At 34.9% G+C, this 17,015-nt stretch overlaps 1 protein-coding gene across 1 annotated transcript; it reads left to right on the forward strand.

Annotated features, from left to right (window-relative positions):
• Positions 1 to 11,559: 11,559 nt before the first annotated feature.
• Positions 11,560 to 13,379, forward strand: LOC131602752 (protein PAL OF QUIRKY-like). Its single transcript, XM_058874938.1, has 2 exons — positions 11,560 to 12,004; positions 12,101 to 13,379. The coding sequence occupies exons 1-2, from the start codon at positions 11,773 to 11,775 to the stop codon at positions 13,174 to 13,176; spliced, it is 1,308 nt and encodes a 435-aa protein (XP_058730921.1). The 5' UTR covers positions 11,560 to 11,772; the 3' UTR covers positions 13,177 to 13,379.
• Positions 13,380 to 17,015: the final 3,636 nt, after the last annotated feature.

Here is a 17,015-nt window from a genome sequence, read left to right on the forward strand (position 1 = left end):
AAGGTCCGTGTTCATGGAAAGGAGACTAACCACTTCAATCCGCGGTTGGGAAGGAAGCTTAGCCACTTTGTAACACCCCATTTCTACCCGGCAATTATATATAAAAATCAGAGTTTTCAAAATTTCTCAATAAACAAATGAGGCGTCACATAATCAAAATAAAACAAATCACCTCGTCGCATAAAGCGGATACATAGCACCTTTGAAGCAGAATAACTTATTCTATTAAAACACAGCGGAATCACTTAAGAATATATTCAATAAAATATCTTCAGTTAACTTATCATTTTGTCCAACCAAAATGAAACAATTAAATAGCAACATCATAAATAATATAAATCGTTCCCCCCAGAGTGCTACGTATCAGAGCGACAACCGACTCGAGTAACGGCAACTAAATCTTCATACTTGAATACCTGCACGTTGCCAATATAAAGGCAACGGCGAAACAAGAGAAAATGGTGAGATATCAAATCATATAAGTGGGCATATGATAAAGTGCATGCTAGGATTCAGATATATAAAATCATCACATTGCAAGTATCAATAGCTACTATACACATCATACTTCTACACTTCATTAGTCTCACATACTTTTCATCACACAACGAGTCATAATCATATAAATAGTATCATCCAATAAATTTCACATATTCAAGTATGCACAAAATTCAATAGTATAATACTCAAAGATTCAATACTATTATCCCAAATATATACATAATCCATCATTATCACATACTCACACATTTAACCAATTATGTATCCAAACATCACCAATTTCAATTATCACCTCTCATGTATACATAACAATCACATAAGTGCATATATTCAAACATCACATAATCTCAATGTGACTCAATGCAAGACATGTGACTCTATGCATGTGGTACCCAATGTGGACCCAAAGTTCCACCGCTTCCGATTCATATAGAATCTAGCCACGCTTCAGATCCGGACAAGATCAAAGCCACCAAATGTAAACATATAGTTTACCGCTTTCCGAATTCACTCTAGAATCCAAGCCGCTTCCGATCCGGACAAGATCAAAGCTACTATGCATGTTTCCAATTAAGGATCAACGTAATCTACGTCTATTTCCATTCAAGGATCACCGTCTAATACCATGTGAACCTACAGTTTCACCGCTTCCACAATAAAGCCGACTATACTATGAATGAATGTACAATGAACAACAATATATGCAATTAAGATTATCTCTTCAATCCTAACTTACCGCATACCACAATAATCCAACTCTATGAATTATCCACCAATTGTACACAACATTCACAACACATAGATATTATTCACATATAAAAGACCAATTAATCCATTACGAGTCACAAAATCCAATTAACACTAGTAACCATACTATTTCATGTTAATTCTCATTTTGCCAATTATATATGAACATACACTTTTAAAATCAAGCAATTAATCATTAAAATTAATGCTATCCAACTACCCACAGAGAATCAATACCAAAACAACATCATTGGCCAAAACACAATTACGAATAAATTCTCAAAATATCGTAATTTATCGACAAACCAAATAGTTGATCTAATTCCAAATTATATTCCAATCAATTAAACACATTGAAATTAATTCAACTATTAATCTAATCAACCAATTAATAATCACACTATATTAATTTTATTCACTTCTATTTCTACTCCATTTCCAATTTCTAGCATTCTATTGCTCAAGACCATTTTTATTAAAAAGAATATCGCGCTAGCTTTCTAACACCTTGAACGGAGACTCAAACGGAGTTACGGTTCAAAAGATATGAATTGTTAAAGTTTCAACGAAAAAGCAAACACCGACATCATACACTAACAACTCTAAACATGTCAAAATTACGTTAAACAAATAAAAATATGGCTCTTAATAACCCAAAACAACTCTGACAATTTATTGTCAACTCTAACAACTCTATTGACAACTCTATTAATTATTATAATTTATTTATAAAGAATAATTAAATCAAACACAATTTCGGTCGATTCGTAAAATATCACAATTTCAACAAAATAACACCACCACGTTAATCTACTAATTAAACTTAGCTACCACGTAAATTTTCATCAATTTCCGAATAACTAATTATACCACTTAATTAGGCTATTTCGATCGAACGAGACTGTTTTTCATTTATCAATTCTATATGTTTCTAATTATATTCCACATCATTATCATTCATCCACATGTAGCATACCAATATATATTATTAAGTTACACTGTAAGGCATGAATAGAAAAAAAAAGAAGCTATAGGACAAAATATGAATGAAACAGAACCGTAAACATCTTAATGGCATAAAACGAACAGTAAGTGGCTTAGGTGAGATTTCTTTTTCCCATTTGCATCAACCCACCATATATGAATACTTTATGAACACTAATTGACATGGAACAAATGGTGCATAGATCAAACAGGAAAGAAACAATGGAGCAATACACAGTTATGAAATTTAAAAGAAAAGAACAAGCTCACATGTGTATGAAACATAAATAGCATGAGATGTAAGTATAGTAGCTTAATGAACCGCTACCCACCCTTGCAACTGGTGTCGTTCGTCTACGGCAAGTAATGCCGAACAGTAAGGCATCTTATTTCCTCTTCGTTTCCAAATTTCAAATACACAAAATTCATCCTATTTCAATTTCAATTTTTGTTGGACAGACCATTTTCAAACAATGGCAACACAATAATAAATTTATACCCTAAACCCAAATCCCCAACACACAAGGTTTCATAAGCCCCATTATAGGAAGAGAACCCCACCCTTACCTTATTCAATGCGAAGTCTCCAATTGCACTTCCGATTGAGCACCATGGATGGAAATCTTCAAGCTCATTCCTCTTCTCCAAGGCTTGCCTCTTTCTCTTCAAATTTTGTTTTCTCCCAAAATGATACACTCCACTTCTCAATCTCTAAAACCCTACTTTTATTATTCTATTTGGGCTTAGATTTTAACACCTCTTCTTCACAACCAAATTAGGCCCAAGAAGACTAATAACTCAAAATAATCAATATATGACTTTAAATAATATTCCGTCGATATAATAAATTCCGACTTGTAAATAATATTATTCTTAATATTATTTTTCGACCGTCCGACTAAAATCCGACTTTTAACTTAATAAATTCAAATACGCTTCTTAAAATAACACCGACAATCCAAATTCGACCAATATATCATATTTCCGATCTAATCTTAATTACTCAGAAAATTCCCAAAACTTCAAATATTATTCCAATAATATTTCTAATACTGAAAATATCAAAACTCTTGATTATATATCAATCCGCTATCCTGAACTAATACCGACTAAATTGTCTCAAAATACGAAAACTTCACTAATCGCTTTGAACGTCTACATTAAGCGAATAATCAAATTTCCGGGCGTTACAACTCTCCCCCACTTAGAATATTTTCGTCCTCGAAAATCTACTTGACAACACCATAGCAACCAAAAAATATTCTTGAGATCTTGGTACATTTTTGTAGCACATAGGTGAATAATAAGCCCACCTTCATGCCTTTCTTCAAGAATCTTTTTCTTAAGTTCTGGAAAATATGGTACACAAACTCTATCTCTGAACCTCATAACACCACTCCCATGAGCTCTGAAATCCATTTCTTTACTTTGATTGATCAATGCTAATCGGTCAATAAATCCCAAATATGACTTCTAACCTTGTTTGATTTCTTCAAGTACACCACTAGTCAGCCTCAACATACCCAACATAACACTCTGAGGAGTCACTTTGCATACCAAACTCAGATCTCAGAACTACTTAATCAAATCCATCTCTTTAACCATCAATGTTGACATATGTAAGGACTTCCTACTCAAAGTATTCGCCACCACATTAGCTTTACCTGGATGGTAATTCAACTCAAAGTCGTGGTATTTCAAGAACTCAAGCCACCTTCTCTGCCTCATGTTCAACTTTTTCTGATCAAACAAATATTTTAAACTCTTATGGTCGTTAAACACTTAAAACCTGGCACCATACAGATAGTGCCTCCAAATCTTTAGCACAAACACAACAGATGCCAACTCTAAGTCATGGGTAGGATAATTCCTCTCATGAACCTTAACTTTTCTCGAAGTGTAAGCTACCACATTCTTCTGGTGCATCAGCACACCACCCAAACCCATCTCCGAAGCATAAAAAAACACCACAAAGGATTCACTACCATCTGGTAGAACCAAAACTGGAGTTATTGTCAATCTCCTCTTCAACTCTTGGAAACTCTCATCACACTGAGCGTCCCATAAATAAGCTTGAACCTTTTGAGTAAACTGAGTCAACGAAAAATCTAACCTCAAAAAGCCTTCTATAACATCTTGTAGTAGCCAACCAAACCAAGAAAACTTATGATCTCAGTAACATACTTTGGAGTCTCTCATTGAAACACAACATCAACCTTCAATAGATCAATAACAATACCACCACTAGAAATCACATGCCCGAAAAAACTCACTTCTCAAAATCAAAACTCGCACTTGGATAACTTGGCATACAACTGCTTCTCTTGCAAAACCTCCAACACAACTCCTAGGTGCCCTGCATGCTCTTTGGCTGTCTTAGAATACACCAAAATGTCGTTGATGAACACAACAACAAACTTATCTTAGTAAGAACGGAAAATCTCATTCATATACTCCATTAACACACCAGGCTCCTTAGACACTCCAAACGACATCATCGAATATTCATAATGACCATATCAAGTTCTAAAAGCAGTATTCGAAATATCTTCATCCTTCACTCGAATATAATGATAACTTGATCTCAAATTAATCTTACTAAACACACAAGCACCCACCAACTGATCCATAAGTTCATCAATTCTCGGAAGAGGATAATTATTCTTGATAGTAACTTTATTCAGTTGCCGATAGTCGACACACAACCTCGCGCTACCATCCTTCTTCTTCACCAATAACATTGGCGCTCTGACGGAAAATCACAAATGCCTTTTAGGAAAACATCAGGAACTCACCCATCATATGCATATAACTAGGCATAACATCACCCTCCACTCTCAAGGAAGCGAACATCAGGAGCACCTAACCGTCTCCCCTCAAGGACATCTCTACTTGGCCGTCGGACAACATTTGCATTTTGAAATCAACAACATGCTGAACTAACTTTCCCCACCTGAAACATCTCAGGGAAGCAGAAGCTTCTCCCCCACTTGTTTCAATCCTGCTCCTACTGGCAAGTGGTTAGAAAAATAAATGAGCACTGACGATGTTTCACACACATGTCGCATACCAGGGAAAAGACAAAATTACATAACCTGGCCGGATGGACCGACCTTCTCTGATACCATTTGTAACGCCCTACACTTCTTTCAAGATTATAGACTGACCCACAAACAACTCGAGTCTTTTCAGCATGCTTTGTCCCACTCACATGTTTTCCGAGAAACTTCCCAGAAGGTCACCAATTCAAATACTACTCCAAGTCAAGCCTCCTTAACTATGGAGTTGTTATTTGTTAGGCTACCGAAAAAAAGATGGATCTTGTTGGTATAGGTAATATCAATCAATCCTTATAAGTCTTCCTTCAACCATGCAGTCCTCATACCTGCACGTCCTCAGGATCCCTCTCATTCCGATGTGAATTCGGCGATCACTTTAGGCCCTTTTCGGCCTCAGGTGTTACATGTGACCACTCTCTGCCCTCTTCGGACTCGGGTGTTACAACTTGACGATTCACATTCCAGAGCAACCATCATTGAGAACTTATTTTGTAGATATTATATATTAATTTATAGATAATTGATATATGGTGTTACAAAATTATACCACTACACCCTTCTTCGAGGGCGACTGACTCCTGGGGGAGTGTGGCTACTACTTCCACCTTTGCGGTTGAGGGAGGGAGTATAATGTATTTAGTGGTGGCGGTGACTTGGTAACTTCATAGCTTCTCTTTAGGGTCTAGCCTCTCTAATTGAGGTTGGCTTAGGATTTTTGGCTTGATTTCTTCTAGTGGTTGCTTCTTGCACAACGTTGTTCTTTATATGGACGTATTTCAGGTTCTCACAAATCCTAAACAACCTTTCAGCTAGGAATTGCGAATTATGGTATTTTACTAGATTGTAGACGTTGTTCATATCAATGGCTCATTGCACTATGCGGTTAACTTGCAATAACTGAAGGTTGAGGAGTGTTTCTTGTCTGTGAATTATATGAAGTGGCAGAGGTCTGTGCGAAGGCTTGCCTTGGTGAAAGTGTTGTGTAGATTCGAGGAATGGAAGAGGTTGGGATACTCCCCGGTATGTTATAGGTTGAACATGATCTTATTGTGAAGGATCAGACAAAGATGTTACCAAGATTGTATCGTCCACTACCGGAGGAAGAGAAATGAATTTTTGGCAGCTTTAGTAGTAACGACGATGACCTCCCGTTGAATGGCCGAGCTAGTGGATTTGGACGCCACCATAGTTGGTAGATCTGAGGAAGGATCTAACATAGAGGAAGTTGAGATTCAAAGAAAGTGATAAGGAAACCGAGATTGGAACTTCTAGTGGGGGAAGATTTGAATGTATAATTGAGGTGATCTGATTTTTTAACTAGGAAGATATGAACTCCAATGAAGGAGATTTGCATGTTGAAATGTACAAGAATGAGATTTTGATTCCCACAAACGACGTCAATGTTTTGTAGTAGAACTAGAATTGACCAATGAACGATGATGCATGGTTTCTTGCGGTGGACCTGAGCTTCTGATGCAGTGAAGAGAAGGTTGGCCTACAAGGTTAACCCTTCAACGTCCAAATTAGTAAGATAATGAAAAATGATGTGTGATGAAAATGACTTTGAATATTTGAAAAATAACCGACTTTTCTCTTAAATAGGAGAAACACCAACAACAAAAAATATGAAATGAGATATGAATCACGATCATTCGTTTGATTATCTAGAGATCAGTTAGCAAAACTCTAAAGAAAAGACTTGCATGCTTTCAAGGAAGGAAATATCTACATGTTATGCATACTATCTTGCTTTTGCTATGTTATTGAGCCTTTCTTCTTGGCACCTACCGACGGCCCTAGAACAAAAGTCATATGTATATGGATGAAATTGAGAATTGTACAAATGAATCTTTTTTAGTAGTATAAGTGACTATCCCAAACTTATTTATATACATTAACTAACTAGTAAGAAACACCAACCAATAACCAACTCCCTATCTCATCAATATTAGATTAACTATATATTTCACAATAGTATTATATCCGTGTCTCTATCAAAATAACATTTTTCTTGTCTTTAGATGTGTCTATCACGCCTTCCATTTTTTATGATGAATCCAATTTTTAAATATTAAGAACACCATAAAGAAAGTCAACCGGAGTTAGTGTTATACCCTACCTCAATTGTTAAGTACCGTCTCTACCTAACCTACTTGTTTTAGATCCAAAAAAGTATAAACATCTCAATATTTGTGTTCTTTGATAGATTCCAATATCAATATCAGGTATTGATATTATTAATAATACTTCAATTTGCCGCCCAACATTATTTTATATTATAACCAAAAATAGATGATGTTATCAAGCAGAACAACCATTTATAGCCACACTTTTTTTGAAAGGATATAAACCAGACATTCTTAGCAGCTACCAGAAAATGGAATCCTGGTTTCTCACTGTTGACATTTAAAAAATATTCTTATACTTATATCGATATAATATTTAAATTTTTTAATAAATAATTTGAATCTAATAGATTTCGAACCTACAAGAGCAGATTCTCAGGATCCAAGTATTTCACCGCTAAATCACATACGCACATTTTATTTGAAAAATTGAATTAAATTATATAATACTATAATATTATTAATTTATTGAGCTAGTTTAAAATATTTTCATAAATATTTACATATGATATGGTAAGTAAAATTAAAAATAATTATTTGATAAGTATGAAAAGACATGTATTTTTAAATATATTAACTTAAACGATAAATTAAACGAAAAAATAAATAAGTTTCCCACAATCATAGTATCCTTTTTGACAAAACACACATGCATAAGTAAAAATAGTAAACATTATCTAATCTATGTAAATATGTTAATTGAAAGAGAAATGATGATCATGATTTGAGTTTGGATAAGATGTTTAAATATTCATCTTTATTTATATTTTGAATAATTACTAAAATTTTGATGTGAGTCAAACTGAGACAAATTAGTTTCTAAAGATGATAAGTGGATAAATGATTTTGTGGGTTGACGAAAATTAAGGTAGTATTTATAAGGTTTTTGACACGTGTACTATTTTTCCATTGATTTTAGAGTTTTTATAAAAATGTTCTGAACAAATTTGAGTCATGACAAAAATTATAATAGTTGTTTGTTTATGTGATCATTGTTTCCTGTTTGATTTTTGTTTTTATTCTAATGTCCGTTAGGAGGGTTAGAATAAAATAATGAACACCAATATTTTGATTTTGTTTCGCTGTTAACGAAATTACCTCCAGTCCACCCGCCAAGATAATTCCGCCTTCTCACAAGGACTTAATTCACTATAATCAAAATTGATTACAAATACAAAGAACTATTGTCAATGTCTTCTAGAAAATTTTGACTAATCTCTCAAGGAAATACAACTCAAAAGTTGAGATACAAAGTGTGTTACAAGAATGCTTCTAAAAAGCAAATTACACAAATGAAATACAATGATTAACAAAAAATGTTTGAAAGCAAGTGTATGAACAAAAGTTCCTTGTTTGATGTTTTTCTTCTCTCATAGAATTGTAATGTTCTCATTTACGTTCTTGAAGGATTGTTGAGAGAATGTTAAGAAAAATTCTTACTGTTCCATTCTTCAAGGCTTCTTTATATAGGCAAAGAAAAGATTCGTTGGAGGGTGAAGATGGAGTTCCACAAATGTATAGTTGTATTCTTGCATAACGGTTTGTGAAAATGGACAAATTGATACAATAGTATTTTCCTTTATCCACAAAAACAATGTAGTGGAAAGAATATTTGATCTTGTACTGTATACTATTTTCTCACGTAAACACTTTTTGATCTTATCTTTTAATCTTCAGAGGCTTCAGAATGCGTTAGAGAGATCAAAAACTGTATGAGAGAGTCTTCAGAACCTTGTCTTTTGAGTTTTCAGAACTTGGTCTTCAGAGTCTCCCGAACTTGGTCTTTAGAGTCTATGGAGCGTATAACTTCAAAGCTTGATAGTCTTCAGAAGCTCATTTATCAGAGTCAGAGTCAAAATCTATTTGAAAGTGTTCTTCAAAAGCATTATAAACTTGACTTATCTTTGTAAAGTACACTTTATTATCTCTTTAGAGTCAGAGTGTGTTGAGTTCAGAAACTGATGACATCACATGTCACTTCTTCAGAGTCAGAACCCGTTAGCTTTCAACTACACACTAAACAAAACCATTAGGATACTAATTTTTTTATTTAAGAAACTATATATTGTTATCATTAAAACTTAAAGTCAGATGCAGAACCAAATCATGTTCTGAGAATCTCCCCTTTTTTATATTATTACAGTTAGAATTATTTGTAACTTTTCTAAAAATAACATGCCCATGTACCCCTGGAGGCGATAATTTGTGCTGGATTTCTCGATGAGGGTCCTTGCCACTCCTCGAGGCGATACTTTGTGATGGATTTCTCGCTGAAGGTCCTTGCCGCCCCTCAAGACGATACTTTGTGCTAGACTTCTCGATGAAGGTCCTTGCCTTCCCCCAAGGCGATACTTTGTGTTGGACTTCTCGATGAAGATTGTGAAGACTTCTCAATAAAGTTCTTTTCCCTCGAGGTGATACTTTATGCGGACTTCTCGGCAAAGGTATTTGCCGCCCCTCGAGGTGATACTTTGTGTTTGAATTCTAGACGAGGGTGTTTGTTGTCTCTCGAGGCATTACTTTGTGTTGGACTTCTCGACGAGGGTCTTTACCGCCCCTTAAAGCGATACTCTGTGCTAGACTTCTTGACGAAGGTCATTGCCATCCCTTGAGGCGATACGTTATACTGGATTTCTTGACACAGGTCCTCGTCGCCTGCTGAGGCAATATTCAGTGCGTTGGACCTCGTCCTACCCGCCCTTTAAGGCCGTACAAAAAATCTAAGGCATATGATATAACATGCCTACGAGGCGCGACCTATATCCAGCTTCAAAAACTAGATTACCAATCTTGCTTGAGGGCTTGATAGAATTCCTGCATGGGAAGTAAAACGCCTCGCCTGAGAGACTTAGTGTCTCATCAGTCGGGCTATACATTATTGCACCTAGAGAACTTAGGCTCTTCATGCTAACTAAAATTTCGCCTGAGGAACTTAGTATCCCCTCGGGCGAGATCATATCCAATAAATCATGCCTAAGAGGCGTGACCCATATCCAACACCACATACTAGATCTTTAGTTTTGCTCGAGTGTTGGATAGAAGTCTCGCCCGAGAAGTTGAACGTCTCACTTGAGGGACTTAGCTTTCATCAACCGGGCCACACATTACGAAACCTAAAAGGATATGGAATCCCAAAGCCCACTAAGCTCCTGTTCGAGGAAAGCGTGATGGGTTACATCGTATTGCGACTAAAGATTTAAACTTTTCCAAGGAACGCCAAAACTCATGGTATTCTTGACACCGACTTTAATCACTTTGTTTCTAAGATACAAAATTAGTATACTCCCACTTTTCATCTCCAACCTCTATTCAATGCAATCGTTTCTTTTTTCCATCATTTAGGTTGAATCGTTCATGTAAATCACATACGCTGAAGTTAAGTATTGTGTTGTTATAACTTTGAAAGAATATGTTCGAGAATAAGCCAAAGCCCAACCAACTTGATCCAACCCAATACCTAAAAGCTTTTAGACCGTCAAATCTAATAGTCTAAATGTACTAATGTTAGATCACTAATGACACTCACTTAAAGTAGTTATCCCCATTAAGATTATAACGCCACAAAACCTAAAAATGAACTTGACTTAGGAGGACACTTGATCAAAGCAGCTAGAAGAAACATAGTTATCAGATCGTATTTGACCGAATTTTTTAACATCAATCTTTTCTCACAATTGTTCAAACACAAAAGACGGTAGGTTTTTGAAAAGGACATCAATATAAAATTTAAAGAAGAGATCACATAAATGCACACACGCTATTTTAAATTTAAATATTCTGATTTTCAAATGTTTCTTTCTTCAACGTCAAAATATTTACATATACACCCGACGAGAAAAAACATAAAAACATAAAATATAAAAAGTACATAATGTAGCTCACCACCTCATTTATGAACCTTACCATCCTTCTCCGGATCGAGTTAGCATGTAGTGTTTTTGTTATATATTATGGATGTTATTCTGGCTGATATTAACTTGCTTGTTAAAAACCTATGCGACGTGACCATTATTTTTATTTTACTTGTTAGAAATATAAAAAATCTTATGTGCATCTTCATTTTCACATTATTGAAACATGATGTATCTATATGCTATGATTGGTATGACATCATATTATTTTATTTTATACATAAAAGTATTACAATTGGCACCAACGAATGAGAGACCAAGTGGGCGTGGGATTGGGGCGGTCCCTGATAAATACTTCCTCCGTTGATTGATAGAGCATACAAACCACCAATGCCAGCCCACAATTACTACGTGTCTCCCACCGAATCCAAATATGTTCTAACTTTATTCTTTCATTTTCACCAACAATTTTAATAACGCTTCCATTCCCCGCCACTGTGGATAATGGCGTCCTCACTCCCACACTTAGACGATGATTCCGTCTCCCCTTCCCCTCGCTCCGATCACTTCCAAGACGCTCCGCCACGTGTCCGCTTCATGTGTAGCTTCGGCGGCAAGATCCTCCCCCGTCCATCGGATAATCAACTCCGTTACGTCGGCGGCGATACTCGAATCGTCGCCGTCAATCGCTCTATTCCATTCTCCGCTTTAGTCCACAAACTCTCCAAACTCTGTGGTAACAATTTCCAAACCCTCACTTAATCCGTTTTTTTCTCAATTTCTTGTACTTTTTCTACGGTGGTTTTGAGTTTTGAATATTGATCGTGTGCAGGCATGACCAACATAACTGCAAAGTACCAACTTCCAAACGAAGACCTAGACGCGTTGATCACCGTTACAACAGACGAAGACGTTGAGAACATGATAGACGAGTACGACCGCGTCTCACAGAATGAAAACCCGCGAGCGGCTCGGCTTCGCGTCTTCCTCTTCCCCGAAGGAGAAGACTCTCGAGCCAACAGTATCAGCTCGCTCTTAAACGGCTCTACTAAAAGAGAAAACTGGTTCATGGACGCTTTAAACGGTGGCGTTTCAGGACTCGAACGAGGTCGTTCAGAAGCTTCTTCTATGCTTTCTGAAGTACCTGATTATTTATTCGGGTTGGATAATAACTCCGAAGAAATTAACCAAAACCAAAACCTCCGTGAATCACGACCTAAGGAACGTCACCTTCTTCAACAAGATAACGTTTCGAATTCGGATCCGGGTTCTCCTGCTCCGGTTGTTTCTTCACCGTTTTGTTCAACTTCATCAGCGTTGAGTGTTCCTTCTATTCCGAATCTTCCACCAGTTAAAACCAAACTCGATAACCAGGTTTCTGATTTCAAAGAAAACCAAAATGAAACGGTTTTTCAACCGCAACTGAAACAGAATATTTACCAGATTAACCCTGCAGTACACTACCCCCACCCCCAACCACAAGCACAAACACAAGCTTCACAAGCACAAGAAGCTGCATATTCGGGTCATCATGCACAACCGGTCCCGGTTTACTATATTTCCGGTTCGGTTCAACCCGGAAATATGCCGATGCAACAGGTTCATTATCCATACGTTCAACAGCCTTATCATGCAGTTATGCAACCCCAGGTTCCAATTGGGTATCATCATATGGTTCCGGGTTCGGGTCAAGTGTATGGTGCGGGAATGAGGCATGTGGCCCCAGTGCAGCCCTACAGTCCCACTGCGGTGGTTCGTGATGGTTTGAAACAACAAGTGTATCAAGGTGTGCCGAACCCCGGCCCAGTTCCGGTTTACCATGCGATGGCAGTGACAGGTGGAGAAGAACAGCAAAGAGGTGGAACGGAGTTTGGAATGGGTCGTGGCACCAACCCGCCGAATAATTGATCTGGTTTTTCTTAATTATTGTGTTTAATGTAATTCATTTTGATTGGGGAAATGGTTGCTTGTGTATGCAGTTTGGATTTTGTTTTTTTGGGTGATGCACTTTCAATTATGTTTGATGCTCAAACGTCCAGGAATTATATATATTCGTAATTGATAAAAATAACTGTGTGGAGGTCATTTAATTACTCAATTTATGTTATGAAGGATAATATATAAATACATAAAGTAAATAATGTATTTAAATAATATATAAATCATTTTTAAATAAATTTAAAAAATAAAGTTGTTTTATAAATAGAATCAAAAGGAGTATTAAGAAATATTAATAGGTGTGTGCATCGTTAGTTTATTGGTTAATGTTCAAAATTTTATGAATATATATATATATATATATATATATATATATATATATATATATATATATATATATATATATATATATATATATATATATATATATATATATGGGGACGACTCAAGTGAGAACACTTGGTTATTATGAGAAATGAGAACAATGAATCACGGCCATTAAATTTGATTTTAATGGACTAGATTGGTTCCTCTTTTTAAGATCCTTAATATTTAATGGACTTGATCTTAGAAAGAGGAACCAATCCAGTCCATTAAAATCAAATTTAATGGCCGTGATTCATTGTTCTCATTTCTCATAATAATCAAGTGTTCTCACTTGAGTCGTCCCCATATATATATATATATATATATCAATTTTATGAAAAAAGAAATATATACAATAAATTTATACTGTCTACCAATACCAACTAGTATTTTCTCATATCAAATTTATATTTTAATTTTTTATATATCTTTGATTGATGCTGATTTCTAAAATTATTTTAAAATTTAGGACAGTTACATTATTTTAATAATTCATTGTTAAATGGTTTTTCTTCTCTTTAGATAAAGATTGATAAAAAAATATATTGAATATCAATCATAATGGATTTTTTAATTTGATTTTTCTTCTAGTATGAGATTTATATGTTTAATCTAGTTTTTCTTCTAATATGAAATTGATATATCTAGCTATAACATGCAAGAGAATAAACTAAGATCTTAATAATTGATTATATATATATATATATATATATATATATATATATATATATATATATATATATATATATATAATTAACACACAAGTTAAATACGAACGAGAAATATTTAGAGTTAGAATAATGTGTATTTTATTGTGGCACATTTGTTTGACTTCTCTAATAGGTTATGGGGTTTTCAAAGGTCTAGAAATTTTTGTTTTGGACAATGGTAAGAAATGACAATGGTTAGAGGATTTTTTTCAAGTATGATGCATTCTAATTGTTTTGATTAGGTGTCCTTCTAGGGCAGATCAATCATTAGTTTTATTTAAGCTAGAACCTTCTAATGGATAACTGCTCTAAAGGAGTGTCATATTCGTTATAACAATAGAGAGGTGATGGTAGTATCCTTTAATATTTAGATTTGACGGTCCAGGTTAGACATGTGATTTCAAACATAATATGGCGGTGAATTGTGTAGGTTTGAAAAACCATTTCCAAATAAAAATATTTAACAAAATCTAAATTTAAAAAAAGCTTGTAAAAACAAACAAAATAAAAGCAGCAGAAAAGAGAAAATCAGATAGATGAAATGCAACAAAAATAAATAACTAAAAAGCACCAACAAGGTCGACCTAAAGGTAAGGCGGCCCAAGTAAGAGCTTTAGGACTCACAAATTTGGATCCAAAAAAACCTAAAAAGTTTTATTTTGTTATAATATATAAAATAATATATTTTTTTCATAATGGAATGGGTAAAAGAAAGGCCAAATATGATTTTGGTATTTGGTTCAACGGTTGACAACTACAAAAATTAAAATTTTCATCTATTTTAAAGTTTCACTTTAAAAATGGCTTTAGGTCTCTAAAGATGTTGGGTCTGTCATGAGCAACAAAGATTTATAGATGTTTGGTCTAATGATGTGACCTACCCCCCTCTCTAAGAATTCCTTCTCAAGAGTTTCCACTATGATATGAAATTTTTTTTACAGGATTGCTCACGAACCTCTCCTTAAAACATAATTGGAGTTTTAACCAAACACGGAGTTTTAACTTTTAACTACAGAGAACTTCCAACCAAGAGATTTTACCACAACATAATCCCGAACCCAAGGAGAGCTTTTGACATCAGGCTAGGCTCACAAACCTATTGAGAGTTTTTATTACAAAGACTTTCCAACCAAATAAAGGTTTTAACTAGTTCACCTCAACAATTAAACAAGCTTTTCAATTAGTTTAGCTCACAACCAAAATAAAATTCTCACAATGAGATATTAAAATAACACCCTTACATTAAACCCAGAAACATCACAAATATAAAATTTTACTCTCAAAAGTACTAAGGAAAAGTTGACAAAATAAAGAGAGAGATAGAGAGAGATGAGATAGAGAGGGAAAGGTATTTGTAATACTTTTACGGTGCACATGAAACATCAAATAAGCCATCTATTTATAGGACAAAAGGTGGCTTAAATATGAAAATATTTCACGAACTTTTTAAGGCTCCTAATCGATTAAGTCAATCCCATAAACGATTATGAGGTACCAATGAGGAAGGTTTTCAAAAGAGTTGTTACTAGTCGATTAAAAGACTTAATAGTTGATTATGCAACATTACAAAAATAAAATACGCCTAAGGGCTAATCGATTATAAAGTGTAAATTGAACTCATAAAGAACTTTTTGAGCTAGTAGCCAACTAGCTATGCACAAAAAACATTTTCGATTTATTTTAATTGAGAGGGAGAGAGAGAGAGAGAGAGAGAGAGAGAGAGAGAGAGAGAGAGAGAGAGAGAGAGAGAGAGAGAGAGAGAGAGAGAGAGAGAGAGAGAGAGAGAGAGAGAGAGATAGAGAGAGAGAGAGAGTTTCCAATCATTCGAAAGTGTGGGTGAGATTTGCCTTAGTAAATTCGAGAGCTAGTCTTACACATTCACAAACACAGATCACTCGACAAAGACTCTACGAGCTTTCACACTTTATCTCATTCACAAGCATGAAGCTTCAAGTTCCTTGATATGTTATCTTTGACTATAGCCCTTTATTGGAACCTTGAATATCCTTCTTATGAGACTTGAGATAACTCTTTAATTTAGACACCATCATCAGACTCACTGCTCGGTCACAGATCTTCACCGACTCCATTGACTGTCACTTGACATTAAGTGTTGTTCTCCAAAGATGGGCGTTGACATTTTGATCTTAAAGCATCAGAAATTGATCCCCTTATTAAATGAGCTTTGATATCTTGAGAACCATAACTTGATCACCATATTAAATGACGAATTCACCATACAATGTTGTCATCAACACCAGATGGACTTGATGAGCACTTCAGATGAAGACCTCTCATTAGAGTATTAGCATAATCAAAACTAAAAAGATTAAGGTTTTTCTTTGTTGTGTTTGTTTTTCTAAAATAATAAAGTCCATAGAATAGATAATCTATTTAATAAATCATTAAATATGATTTAATCATGAGATCCCATTAAACATAAAGATATTATTCTCAAATTATTTATATTCAAATTTTTGTGTGAAGTAGGATAACATTAAATCCTTAGGACCATTATATGGATAGGTTGGTAAAAATTTATCAAGTCTTCACGTAGGTATGAATGTTCAGAGTAATATTTATACTGGATTGACCCGCCATAAGAATATTACATAGAATGTTATGCAAGTGTCTTAAGTTATTCTTAAGGTGATAGTGGTGTATACCACCCCTCGACCTAAAAACACTATGGTGCATCACATGTTAACTTTCAAAAATATAATGCTTGCACAC

Source organism: Vicia villosa, linkage group LG5, assembly GCF_029867415.1.
Source record: "Vicia villosa cultivar HV-30 ecotype Madison, WI linkage group LG5, Vvil1.0, whole genome shotgun sequence".
NCBI lineage: Eukaryota > Viridiplantae > Streptophyta > Magnoliopsida > Fabales > Fabaceae > Vicia > Vicia villosa.